Consider the following 12949-nt stretch of genomic DNA (forward strand, 5'->3'; position numbering starts at 1 on the left):
GCCTGCCTAAATCTGTGGTTTGATGCCTGTGTCTCCCTGCGCTGCTCACAGACATAAGAGACGTTAGCACCCAGAGTGTAGTTTCCACAGATCCTGACACCGCCTTGACAGTTGAATAACCTGCAAACATCTGTGACATTGATCCACAACATAAACAATTTTAAAGAGATTTTTTTTCCAAGACGAAAATAAAATAAAGACAAATGGTGAAAATTTAACGGGGATGTCCAGGACTGTAACGTTGATGGCCTATTCTTAGGCTTTATAACGAAAGCATGTAGCAGGGTCTTGCTGTCTGTGCAGATAGACATTTGGGCTCCAATTCATCAAGACCGGCTATGTACACTGAAAATGACATTAGGGACTGGAGTACGATTTCTGGCATACGGAACGCCGCAATTGTTACGAATTAGAGAACCGGTGGCATCACACCCTTGTTCTGGCCAAGCTCTGCCCATTTTGACATTTTACACACACACACACACACACACACACACACACACACACACCAGCCTGTCTCCTCTTCTGCTTGAAACTCCTGCAATTGAGACATTTGGTCACATGGCGTGATGTCAATAAGGTCCTTAAACAGTCCTATAATTGGCATATAAACACTAAGGCCACTAGGAAAATGGGAGCCCTCCGAAATTGCCCAGTTTACTCTCCCTTTCCCCTAATGCCAGTCCTGAATGCCAGCCTGTGTCCTGTTCAGTTCATTTAGACTCCTGCAATTAAAAGACCTTTGGTTACATCATGCCACATGACTTTGAAGTCATTGTGACGCCCTGACAAAATCAGGTTGTCACAGAGGACTGCATCCATCTTCCAGGTGCAGGACTCCCTCCTCCTTGGCCTTCCAACACAAAACCCCACACACAGGTATCCAACACCAGCCATCAAACCCTAGTCACCCCCCCCCAAGACAATAGGGACACACCAGTGGGTGGGGCCAGGCAGATGGTGACACCCACCTAGGGGTTCTGAGGTGTCAGGGGAGGGAAACACACAGAACAGTGCTAGACAGTTGAAGTGAGAGGATTGTGAAGTGGTGCTCAGGGGTTGAAGCTCCGGACTACTTAACCTGACTAGGTTAGGTGGCAAACGGCAGAGCTGGGCCACAGGCGATGGAGATCCGGTCGAGGGAGACCTTAAGTGGACCGGGGCAGGGTTGTAGCCCGCCGGTGCCGACAGCGGGAGTCCGGTCCGGAGGCTGTGCACAGTCGGGGTCCCTGAACCCTGGAGCGAGGACAGCTTCAAGCATCTTTCTAATTAACCAGCAGGGGACAAGATTCTAAGTCTTGTCCCACCGACAGCCCAGATGCGAGACGGAAGCCCAACGAGGGGGATAGGGCGCCTGCAAGTTCCTGTTAAGATCCCACGGTTCAGTTCTCGCGGGCCACAGCTCCCACAGAAAAGACACCGGGAGTAGACTTCCCCGTTTCATGCGGACTAGTCAACACACAAGACACAAACCAAAAGTGCAGAAGGAAGGGCCCCTGTTCTGTCAACCGGTGTGCGGGACCCAAGCACACCCCTCCGGAGGCTACCGGTTATCGTCAGTTGGTTTACTATCTGGACTCTGTGTGACTTTATTCAAACAGTGAGTACACTGGTATCATCCGGTCCAACCTCGCAGACTGTGCCCCATCACTCCATCCCACCAACACCTGGGCCCCGGGACAACACCTCCCATACCCGTGGAGGGGATAACATCCTGCTGCCCCGCTCCATCAGCCCCGAGCACCCCCATACCAAGGCAGCGGCGGTGTCACCAACAATCACCGCAACCCACGGGTGGCGTCACTGACAAACCTCCCCTGTATAATAACTACCCCCTTTTCACTTGCGGGTGACGGACGGCTGCGCCCGGGTCCGGCTGCCACTAGAGCCACATCAACCGCCCGGATCCGAGCGTCTCGAGTGCCCCCCCTCCTGCTGAAGGTCAATTCCCCGCCCGCAACAGCATCAAAGGTCCTTAAGCAATCAACCTTAGATTACAACTGATGGGGTCCCTAAGAGACTGGGGTTTCTAAGACATAGCGCAGTTTGACTCCTCTTGACGCTGGCCCTGACTGTAACTAGGTCTTATTTTCAGGGAAACAGGGCATTCATGAACCATCTGCAGGTCTTTGAGTTGCCTTCATAACAACATAGAGAAGGCACTAGAAACAGCAGAAGAAGCAGAAGCAAAGAAAATACAGCTGAAAAAAAAACTAAGCAGAAAGTCTAAAAATGTAAACAAAATTAGTGCAGAAAGTACATGAGTAGATATCTCTTACAGGATAGAGCTGGAGGAAACACATCCTGAGGAACATCGGGATCTTCTTGTTTACAGTCCTGTGGGAGAAGAGGACGGGGACATCTCTCTGGTGTTGTCCTCTTACTGGATAGAACTGGAGGAGACACAGACAGGGACTGAATTCATTCCTTACATACAGATAATTATAGGCCGTGTGTATTTAGTCCTGTCTATTACCTGGTGATGTGAGGGGCTGGGGAACCTCCATCATGACATCTGTGTACAGATCTTTGTGTCCTTCTAAATACTCCCACTCCTCCATGGAGAAATAGACGGTGACGTCCTGACACCTTATAGGAACCTGACACATACAATGATACCGTCACCCCCCGATCCCTTCATAGTGTTACTGTATAATGTCCCAGCATTCCCAGCAGTGTCACCTCTCCAGTCCGGCACACTGTATGGTTTCCCACGAGAAAAACGGACACAAGTTCAATGTTCTTGATCTATTTTTTCTTTTATTGTGAGCAAAAATTCACATAGTAGAAAGTCCACCTCAAGACAACGTTTCGGCTTCAAGCCTTCATCTGGTCGGACAATCTGACCATCTACGCCTGCATCCAGTTAGACAAAGATGGTGAAACTTTGAAAAAGGGTGTTGGCCTGCAAAGAACAGAATCTAATGTGAATAACCCGCTGGGAAGGTTATGAAATATATAAGGTGATCCTGCAGACAGGGTTGTGACTAGAGACCTAATAACGGGTATGAGGACCCAGTGGTCACTGTGTCTGACTTTGACTGTAGTGGACTCAGGCGGAGTAGTATGTTGATGTAAATGCAGGTAGTATAATATAATAGTGCTTCGGGTATTATCCCTGTGGATCAAATGTTTGCTACAAACATAGTAACGGGTATAGGAACCCCCTGGTGAGATATGTCAAACTTAAGTAATTTTAGAATCATTAAGTAACGTCACCAGGTGTAGCAGTCAGTTAATGTCAGCACAGATAATGCAATAATGCTTCAGGTGTTATCACTCAATGCGAGTTGTACTATAATGAGGGGTTAATATGTGTTCCTGATAATGACAGGGCCAGGCTCAGTCATAATACGTGGAAGACTGGGTTGAGTTTCAGGATCTAGATGTAGGAACCTCGGATGTAGAGAGGTATCTGAGCAGGGTGGCCCTCCTTGTGTGGGTGATCGTGCAATCTGTGCGTCTCAGATTGCACGATCACCCACACAAGGAGGGCCACCCTGCTCAGATACCTCTCTACATCCGAGGTTCCTACATCTAGATCCTGAAACTCAACCCAGTCTTCCACGTATTATGACTGAGCCTGGCCCTGTCATTATCAGGAACACATATTAACCCCTCATTATAGTACAACTCGCATTGAGTGATAACACCTGAAGCATTATTGCATTATCTGTGCTGACATTAACTGACTGCTACACCTGGTGACGTTACTTAATGATTCTAAAATTACTTAAGTTTGACATATCTCACCAGGGGGTTCCTATACCCGTTACTACGTTTGTAGCAAACATTTGATCCACAGTGATAATACCCGAAGCACTATTATATTATACTACCTGCATTTACATCAACATACTACTCCGCCTGAGTCCACTACAGTCAAAGTCAGACACAGTGACCACTGGGTCCTCATACCCGTTATTAGGTCTCTAGTCACAACCCTGTCTGCAGGATCACCTTATATATTTCATAACCTTCCCAGCGGGTTATTCACATTAGATTCTGTTCTTTGCAGGCCAACACCCTTTTTCAAAGTTTCACCATCTTTGTCTAACTGGATGCAGGCGTAGATGGTCAGATTGTCCGACCAGATGAAGGCTTGAAGCCGAAACGTTGTCTTGAGGTGGACTTTCTACTATGTGAATTTTTGCTCACAATAAAAGAAAAAATAGATCAAGAACATTGAACTTGTGTCCGTTTTTCTCGTGGGAAACCATACAGTGTGCCGGGGTTCATATTTTTCTTGTCTACGGTTTTTCCCAGAGCACCTGTTACAATTGGTGATGCTAGGTCCTATTCTCTTATTCACCTCTCCAGTCAGCTGCTCAATCATCTTGTAGGTGAGTTCTAGGATCTTCTGCTCATTGATGTCCTCATGTATCGGGGGGTGAGGTGGAGGCCCCATGATTGGGCTCAGGGGTCTTCCCCATCCCTCAGACACAGGGGCCTGACAGCGCTCACTAGAGGTCTTCTTCACTACTGTGTAATCCTGGTTATGGAGAGACACAGTAATAAATCTCACTCCAGACATTTCCAGAGTTCTCACCTCTCCAGTTCTGTCCATCTGTTATTCCCATAGATAAGAATGATGTAATGTGACGTCATCAGAATCTCTCACCTCTCCAGTAAGCCGGAAGAGGATCTCTAGGGTGAGGTGTAATATCCTCTCCGCCATCTTGTCCCTGTCCATATCCATCCTTGATAGGTCAATCAGGAGAATTCTCTTATATAGAAGATCTCCACTGAGTGGATCCGATATTGTAGGGACCTGAATGGGGAGAAGATGACAATGTGACATCAGAAAGAATCCTGTATAGTAGCATAATTACTGGAGACTTTATATCCGATCACTGGCCGCTGAAATAACGCTATCATGTATGACATGAAGGAGAAGACAAGTCCTGGTCTGGTCCTGAGCACTAATTATAGAGAAGCAGCCAAGAGGCCTATGGTCAGAGGAAAAGCAGGAGAGATCCAGAGCTCAGGGGGAGAATCTGTCCACAGGACAACTATAAGTCATAAACTTTACAAATTTGGTCTTTATAGAATAATGGATATTTTTAAAAGCAAAAGAATAAGAATTGAAAATTTCTTCACAGACGCCTTCATCCAATTTACCTGAGATAGAGCTGTTTTATAAAGTAGCAGGGGCAAAAATGTGACCTGTAGATGTGTTTACCAGCTTTGCGCATCCCCCAAGAGACTGGCAGCAGTACTTGCAGTGAAAGGTTTGTCCTGCAAAGTATTTGTGGCACCCTGGACAAGCCAGGGGCCACAGAGAACAACACCTACACACCCCACACTCCCGGTCAGGCACACCAAAGTCAGACGAAAACCTTTGTTGCCTTCCTCCAGGGGCTGATGTCCACACCAGGGGGTGGGCCAGGCGGTTGGCCCTGCCCACCGAGGAGTTCACAGTCCTGGAGGCGGGAAAAGCAAGCAGATTAGTTTTTGGAGGAGAAAGTGGAAGGAGGAAAGTGTCAGTTAAGCAGCCTGAAGTTGGTCCAGGTGTGTGGCCCGGACGGATCAGCAAGGTTGGCAGACGGTGGTGACCGTCTGCAGGAGCAGGAGTGGCCTATTGGAGCTTACCGTAAAGACCGTGGACGGGCGGTGGCCCGGCGGTACCGGACCGGTACGCAAAGAGAAGCCAGCACCATCTGGCAGGGGCTTGCGGACCCCGGCAAGGCTAGGAATCGCCGCGAATTCGCCAAATCCGTTAGCGAAGGGAACCTCCTGGGTTTCCCAGCAGCCAAGTCCCAACAGAAGGCAACAGTCCAACCGAGAGAGGGAAACACAGTCACCGCCAAGGCTAAAGTTCCCAGGGCCGGAGTCTGCGGGCAAAAGGGGCTCCTCCAGCCCATATCCAAGCTGGGGAGCGGGTTACCGGTGGGAACCCATTGGAACCGTTTACAGTACACAGGTGCAGGGAAAGGCAGTCACCATCAACCTGCCGGGAGAAACAACACCACAGCCGTCTGTGGGACCCGTCAATCCAGCCGTGTGTTTTACCGAGAACTGTGCCCTCATCATTGGCCGAGTGAGTACCACCGTGCCGTGCGGCACAGCGCTGCCCCCGCGACCCTGCACCTCGCCAGGCCACGTAACCCGCCTGCCATCCATCCCTACCCCCTCACCGGGCCCCGGGACAACCAACCCCCTACCCACGGAGGGGAGAACTAACAACCAAGCTGCTCCCTGTCACCGCTCCCGGGATCCCCGTCTAGAGCAGCGGTGGTGTCACCAATATCACCACAACCGTGGGTGGCGTCACGGACAATAACCAAATCCCCACAATCCAATCCCTACCCTTTTCACTCACGGGCGAGGAGCGCCGCTCGAGACCCCGGGATCCGGCCCATCGCTCGAGCCACCACCGAGCAGCAGCAGCCGCAGCAGCAGCAGTGGCCGGACCCGAGCAGTGGGAGAGTGCAGCGTCCCCTCCTCCGCCCGCGACATATTCCCTCAGGGGGCTGAATACTAATGCACATCACAATTTTCAGAGTTATATTTCTTAAAATGTTTAAAAATCCGTTTATAATTTCCTTTATACTTAACAAATGTTTGCTACTTTGTGTTGTTATCACATAAAACTCCAATAAAATCCACTTGTTTGTGGCTGTAATGTAAAAAAAACATGGAAAAGTTCACCGAGTGTGAATAGTTTTTCAAGGAAAGGTATGTTTACCTTCAACCTAAAAAATTATGACATTTTGTCAGAAATATTTTGGTGCAAACTTGCCGCCATTTAGGAAGACAAGACTTTTTGGACTAAAAAGTCACAAACAAAGGTCATAGGAAAAAAATACAAAGCGTTTCTATTGTGCGCAAAATTCATGATCCACTTGCAACATTCTGAACAATTTGGAAAAAAAACATAAAATGATACGAGAAGACAAAAAAAGCAGCATAGAAAAAAAACAAAAAAAAAAACAAAACACAACAATTGATGAGTTGGACGTAGGTTTTGTGGTGCGGAGCCCGTTATACCGGCAGACGGGATGTGACCGGAGGCAGAAATATTCAGGGAAGGGAAAGATTTTACACTTTGTAGATAAATCCTCTCTTCCCGGGATGTAACGGCCTCTAATGCCGGGATCACACGGCCGGATAAAGAATCATCACAGCTTCATCCAGAAAACTAGGACAAGTCTTTTCTTATTTGTCGTCCATATACAATCCGGTATTTACAGCCGCTATTAATAATTTACAAGACCATTTACAGCTTCCTCCATTACAGAACTGCAATGTACCTGAGTCGCCCACCCCAGGGCTATGGGACACCCGGTGCCGGGCCGGACTAGTCCGGTGGTAGTCAGTGGTGGCTGGGCCCGGCTCCGTGGCCCTGGTGGGTGTCAGTAGAATATGTGGCTTAAGTTAAAGTTTGTGTTCGTGACGCCACCTGTGGTATGCGGCTAATAAGCCGCCGCTGCTGTGTGAGGCCACCGGGATGGTGTGATGGCAGCTATGGTGGTACTGCTCCCCACAGGTGGAGCAATGCCCGGGCACAGTTGGTGCTTGTGAATGTCTATGCAGAGGAAATAACTGAGGCGACTTCAGAGGTGCAGTTCAAGTTCTTTTACTCACAGTTCTTGTCAGGGCAGGCAGAGCCCTTGGACTGCTGGGACCGCTGTCAGGGACCTCCGTCTTCTGGTTGATTCAGAGTGTGAAATCCGGTACCCTTCTCTCTTAGTGTCTCTTTCTCTGCTGTCTTCACTAGCCTTGCCTTAGTTAGATGGACTTGGCTTGGCCTCCATTACAGCCTCCAGGCTGGGGGGTCACCTGTCGGCTGATTACCCCTTTTCTGAAGGTCTGTTCTGGGTTCTGGCCCTGGGAGCTTGCAATTCCCTGGGCCTCGGTTTTTACTGTCTGGAGATTGTCTTTTCACTCCTCCAGTTTCTAGGGACCGTCCCCTGTCGCAGCTAATCACTCCACCGATGTCACTGTGGACCAGGCCACCGCAGCCTGCAGCTACTCGTAGCGCCTCTGGGCCCTCGGCTTCGGTACCCAACAAGGACAGCTCGTGGTACCTACAGGACTACCCGCGGCCCTGCGACCCTTTCTTTCCTTCTCTTCTTTCTCCTCCTTGCCTGCCTCAGCAGGCCTCCTCCTCCCTCCTTTCTCTCGTTCTCCTTCTCCAACTACATGCTGCTTCTCTCACTCCCTGAGGTAAACTGAAACTAACTTGACCTTCCTTTCTCTATCTGCTCTCTGGTGGCTCCTCCCACCTCCCCAGTTGCTAAGCTACCACCCTATGGGAGCAGGGATGGGTCTTACAGCCCCTCTCAGCATGCAGCATGGGAGGGTTGCCTGCCACTTTCCCTGGTCCTGTGTGTCCCTAGCAATGGGTGTAGTGTGGATTTACCAGGGGACCGGAGTTCACTCTCTTCCTCTCCCAGAATGGGGCATCACACCGCTGATGGGGTGCAATGACCTGTGGCGACGGAAGCCTCAGGGGCGCCACACTCCCCCACAGCAAATCCCAGCACGTCCTCGGGCTGAAAAACAACAAAAACATGTGGAGAAACTGCAAAATTTTTGTTATGCAAAACATAAAACAATAAAACATTTCTTCCCTTTATGGGAGGCACATATCAGTGAACGTTGCGAACTTCTTATAAAGAAAACTCTAAGTGTGCACTTCCAGTCCATTGCACGGTTTGGCAAATCCCCCATAATTCTGGTAGGGGGCACAACGGGTGCAACTAATTACCTTTTTGGCTACTACAAGTCCAGTAGCCCGGCAGTTCGTTTCTTTCAATCAAACAAAATGACATAATCAACCAGCCATTAAGTCCAATGGCCTGGTTACATAGGACACATAAACAACATACCAGCCACTAAGTCCAGTGGCCTGGTATGACATGCCACATACACTTCCACCGGGGCCCACATTCCAGTTCAGTGGCCCGGTAGCACATAACATGGGGGGGGTGACGTCTTCAAAAAGAATCAGGGGCAGTACAGTAGGAAAGGGTGTCATCTTCGAAAAGAATAAGGGGCTAACAGGGGCTATTTACAGTTCAGCAGCTCTTCATCTTTACTCTTCATTGCAGGGGTCCTTCTTTGGCAGGGCCCTGGGCAGCATGTAGGCCATGGAGATCCTGGTCTGCGTTTCTTGCGTGGCTGTCGCAGGACCTCTGCTCAGTTCTGTGACCTGGGTCTGCCTTGAGGTAGTGCTGCGGCTGCTGCTGACAGGAGAGACGCTGCACACTGGCATGGTGCGGCGCCACTCCGGTTCTTCTGAGGCTGCCTTCTTGTCTTGGCGGGCCGCGCCTGGCATGGCGGCGGCCTGGGTTGGAGTCGCTGCTGCGGTGAGATCTTGGCGGGCCGCACCTGGCGTAGCTGCGGCCCGGATCGGCGTCGCCGTGTCGGGCATCTCTCCAGGGACCGCGGGCATGGCAGCGGGGGTTGGGGCTCTCGCGCCGGCAGGGGCATTAAATGACTCACCCCTCAGTTGCATCTCCGGTGTTCTGGTGGTCGCTGTCTTGCTGCAGGGTGCTGGTATCGGAGCTGCAGTCGTGGCACGCGCGCCTGCAGGAGGACCGGGCAGGAACCCCACCGGGCAATCCGGGCTCCGCCGGCTGGGGGTGTCACTCTCTTTACCCGGTTCTGCAGCGGCGGCTGGATCTTCTCCGCTCTCCAGGACGCAGGACACAACCCGGTTCTGAGGTGCGTGTCCCGGCTCGGCCACTCCTCCTCTGGCCGCTCGTTGCTCGGCGTCCATCCTTTTAGCTTCTTCTTCCGCTTTCTATGGCGGGCACCGCTTCGCGCGCTTTTCTTGGACAAGGGGGCGGGGCTTCTCTTCGCGCCCTTTCTTCTTGCACGCCCCCCTTCTTCCCGCTCTCAGCTGCGCTAATGGCGGCGGTTTCTCAGTAAAGTACACAGTCTGTCACACGGTTCTTCAGGCGCACAGTACCCGGTTAGACCGGGCACAAAATCCTGTTCGTGACGCCAAAAGTTGAGTCGCCCACCCCAGGGCTATGGGACACCCGGTGCCGGGCCGGACTAGTCCGGTGGTAGTCAGTGGTGGCTGGGCCCGGCTCCGTGGCCCTGGTGGGTGTCAGTAGAATATGTGGCTTAAGTTAAAGTTTGTGTTCGTGACGCCACCTGTGGTATGCGGCTAATAAGCCGCCGCTGCTGTGTGAGGCCACCGGGATGGTGTGATGGCAGCTATGGTGGTACTGCTCCCCACAGGTGGAGCAATGCCCGGGCACAGTTGGTGCTTGTGAATGTCTATGCAGAGGAAATAACTGAGGCGACTTCAGAGGTGCAGTTCAAGTTCTTTTACTCACAGTTCTTGTCAGGGCAGGCAGAGCCCTTGGACTGCTGGGACCGCTGTCAGGGACCTCCGTCTTCTGGTTGATTCAGAGTGTGAAATCCGGTACCCTTCTCTCTTAGTGTCTCTTTCTCTGCTGTCTTCACTAGCCTTGCCTTAGTTAGATGGACTTGGCTTGGCCTCCATTACAGCCTCCAGGCTGGGGGGTCACCTGTCGGCTGATTACCCCTTTTCTGAAGGTCTGTTCTGGGTTCTGGCCCTGGGAGCTTGCAATTCCCTGGGCCTCGGTTTTTACTGTCTGGAGATTGTCTTTTCACTCCTCCAGTTTCTAGGGACCGTCCCCTGTCGCAGCTAATCACTCCACCGATGTCACTGTGGACCAGGCCACCGCAGCCTGCAGCTACTCGTAGCGCCTCTGGGCCCTCGGCTTCGGTACCCAACAAGGACAGCTCGTGGTACCTACAGGACTACCCGCGGCCCTGCGACCCTTTCTTTCCTTCTCTTCTTTCTCCTCCTTGCCTGCCTCAGCAGGCCTCCTCCTCCCTCCTTTCTCTCGTTCTCCTTCTCCAACTACATGCTGCTTCTCTCACTCCCTGAGGTAAACTGAAACTAACTTGACCTTCCTTTCTCTATCTGCTCTCTGGTGGCTCCTCCCACCTCCCCAGTTGCTAAGCTACCACCCTATGGGAGCAGGGATGGGTCTTACAGCCCCTCTCAGCATGCAGCATGGGAGGGTTGCCTGCCACTTTCCCTGGTCCTGTGTGTCCCTAGCAATGGGTGTAGTGTGGATTTACCAGGGGACCGGAGTTCACTCTCTTCCTCTCCCAGAATGGGGCATCACACCGCTGATGGGGTGCAATGACCTGTGGCGACGGAAGCCTCAGGGGCGCCACATACCCGTAACACAATGTCTGCTGTATGGTGGAGCTGGTGGGAATCTGATGGTTTGTGCAGACACAGACCTGAATGGACGAGTCTCCTCCGATTTACAGAAGACAGTAGAGGATGCTGGGATTATTCTTACACACAGATTCAGTCAGTGAGAAAGAAAATCCCCATCTGCACCGCCACATCCAATAACAATGGTCTGAGGACGAGACGTTGTGTTATTTTATGGACAGCACTGAAAGTACAGTAGTGTGAACGAGGACTAAAAGGAAACAAAGCTCTTATCTCTCCTAATCCTGCCATCTCCACCGCTCTCATCAGAGTCGGATTGTGGTGTCTGGGGCCTAACAGGGGAATTGACTCTAGGGGCTCACCCTACAGCTAAATATAAACACCCATTAGTGTTATCCCTGCTATAGTGGAGCGCTGACTGTATACATGTGATGCCCTGGCAAAACCAGGAGTCACAGATTAGGCCCCCACATAACACCATCCCTCACAGGGTTACAACGAAGTCAATTAAACTCCTAGTCACCCCCCCTTAGGGCCAGACAGACACACCAGTGGGCGGGACCAGGCGGTTAGGGCACGCCCACCAAGGGGTCTAGACAGCTCGGGGTGGGAAAAACAGTTAGTTTTAAGCCGGGACACAGAAGGTGTCAGTCAGTGAGGAGTCAAGTGAGCAGTTTAAGTTGACAGGAGCTAGGGTTGGAGCCCTGGTACGTTGGCTAGGTGGCAGACGGTCTCCGTCCGCAGGAGACGTGAAGACGGCAGCCGGAGATCCGAAGTGGACCGGAGAAGGGTTGAAGCCCGCCGGTGTAGACACCAGAGAGACCCGACCCCGAAACCGTGCACAGAGGTGGTACTCGTACCCTGAAGCCAGGACCGGAACTGATGGCATAAATAATTAACTGATTGAGGGCAGAATTACAGGTACTGTCCCAGCCAAAGTCCCAAAATCAGACAACCACCCACAAAAAGGGAAAGGGCCACCGCCAGGGCCATTGAATCCCACGGGTCAGCGTCAGCGGGCACGGCTCCTCAGCTACACAGCCAACCGGGAGCGAACTCCCGTGTTCCAGACCGGGAAGTCCAAATCTACGGAAACACAGTGCAGAGGCGAAAGACGGCGACCACCAGCCCGGGTGGGGGACCAGAGTACAACCGGCCGCGGCCACCGGCACCCTTGGTTTACTAAAATACTCATGTGGTTCAGTGACTGTGAGTAACAAACTGTCCCCTGATACGTTCGGGCGCGCAGCCCCCTGTCATCGCCATACCCTGCACAGAGACACTGGGCCCCGGGGCAACCATCCCTACCCACGGAGGGGTTAACATCCAGCTGCCACTACATCTCCCCCAGGTGCCCCACAACAGCAGCAGTGGTGTCCCACTTCACCACACACCATGGGTGGTGTCATGAACCGAGTACGGCCAAGCCTGTACAACTACGTCCCTCTTTTATTTGGCGTGTCCGCGTGACCCCTGGGTCCGGAGGATTCCTCGAGCGACGTAGCGGGTCCGGATCTGAGCAGCCAGGCTGCTACAGGCGTGGGGGCGGCACATACACAGGCGGATTCTGCACATCTCTATTGTGCACCATAACTGGGATGTACAATTACAGTAGTTTGCAGTAATGGGGTCTTTGGTGAAAATAAGTTATCACTGATCTACAGGTTCGGTTGGTGATAACTTATTGATCGGTGGAACCAGACCAGTGGAAACCGCACCGATCGGAAGATTGGGGAACTTTTTGCAGCGGCAGGTGGGGTGTGTGACCGC

At 51.8% G+C, this 12949-nt stretch overlaps 1 protein-coding gene across 1 annotated transcript in view; it reads right to left on the reverse strand.

Moving 5' to 3' along the window:
- LOC142258983 (uncharacterized) overlaps nucleotides 1-12949 on the reverse strand; it is a 29094-nt gene that overhangs the window by 7118 nt on the left and 9027 nt on the right. Inside the window, 3 exon segments of the mRNA XM_075331524.1 lie at nucleotides 2280-2393; nucleotides 2477-2600; nucleotides 6788-6855. Of these exon segments, the coding sequence (XP_075187639.1) occupies nucleotides 2280-2393; nucleotides 2477-2600; nucleotides 6788-6855 (306 nt within the window).

Source organism: Anomaloglossus baeobatrachus, assembly GCF_048569485.1.
Source record: "Anomaloglossus baeobatrachus isolate aAnoBae1 chromosome 5 unlocalized genomic scaffold, aAnoBae1.hap1 SUPER_5_unloc_20, whole genome shotgun sequence".
Classification (NCBI taxonomy): Eukaryota; Metazoa; Chordata; class Amphibia; order Anura; family Aromobatidae; genus Anomaloglossus; species Anomaloglossus baeobatrachus.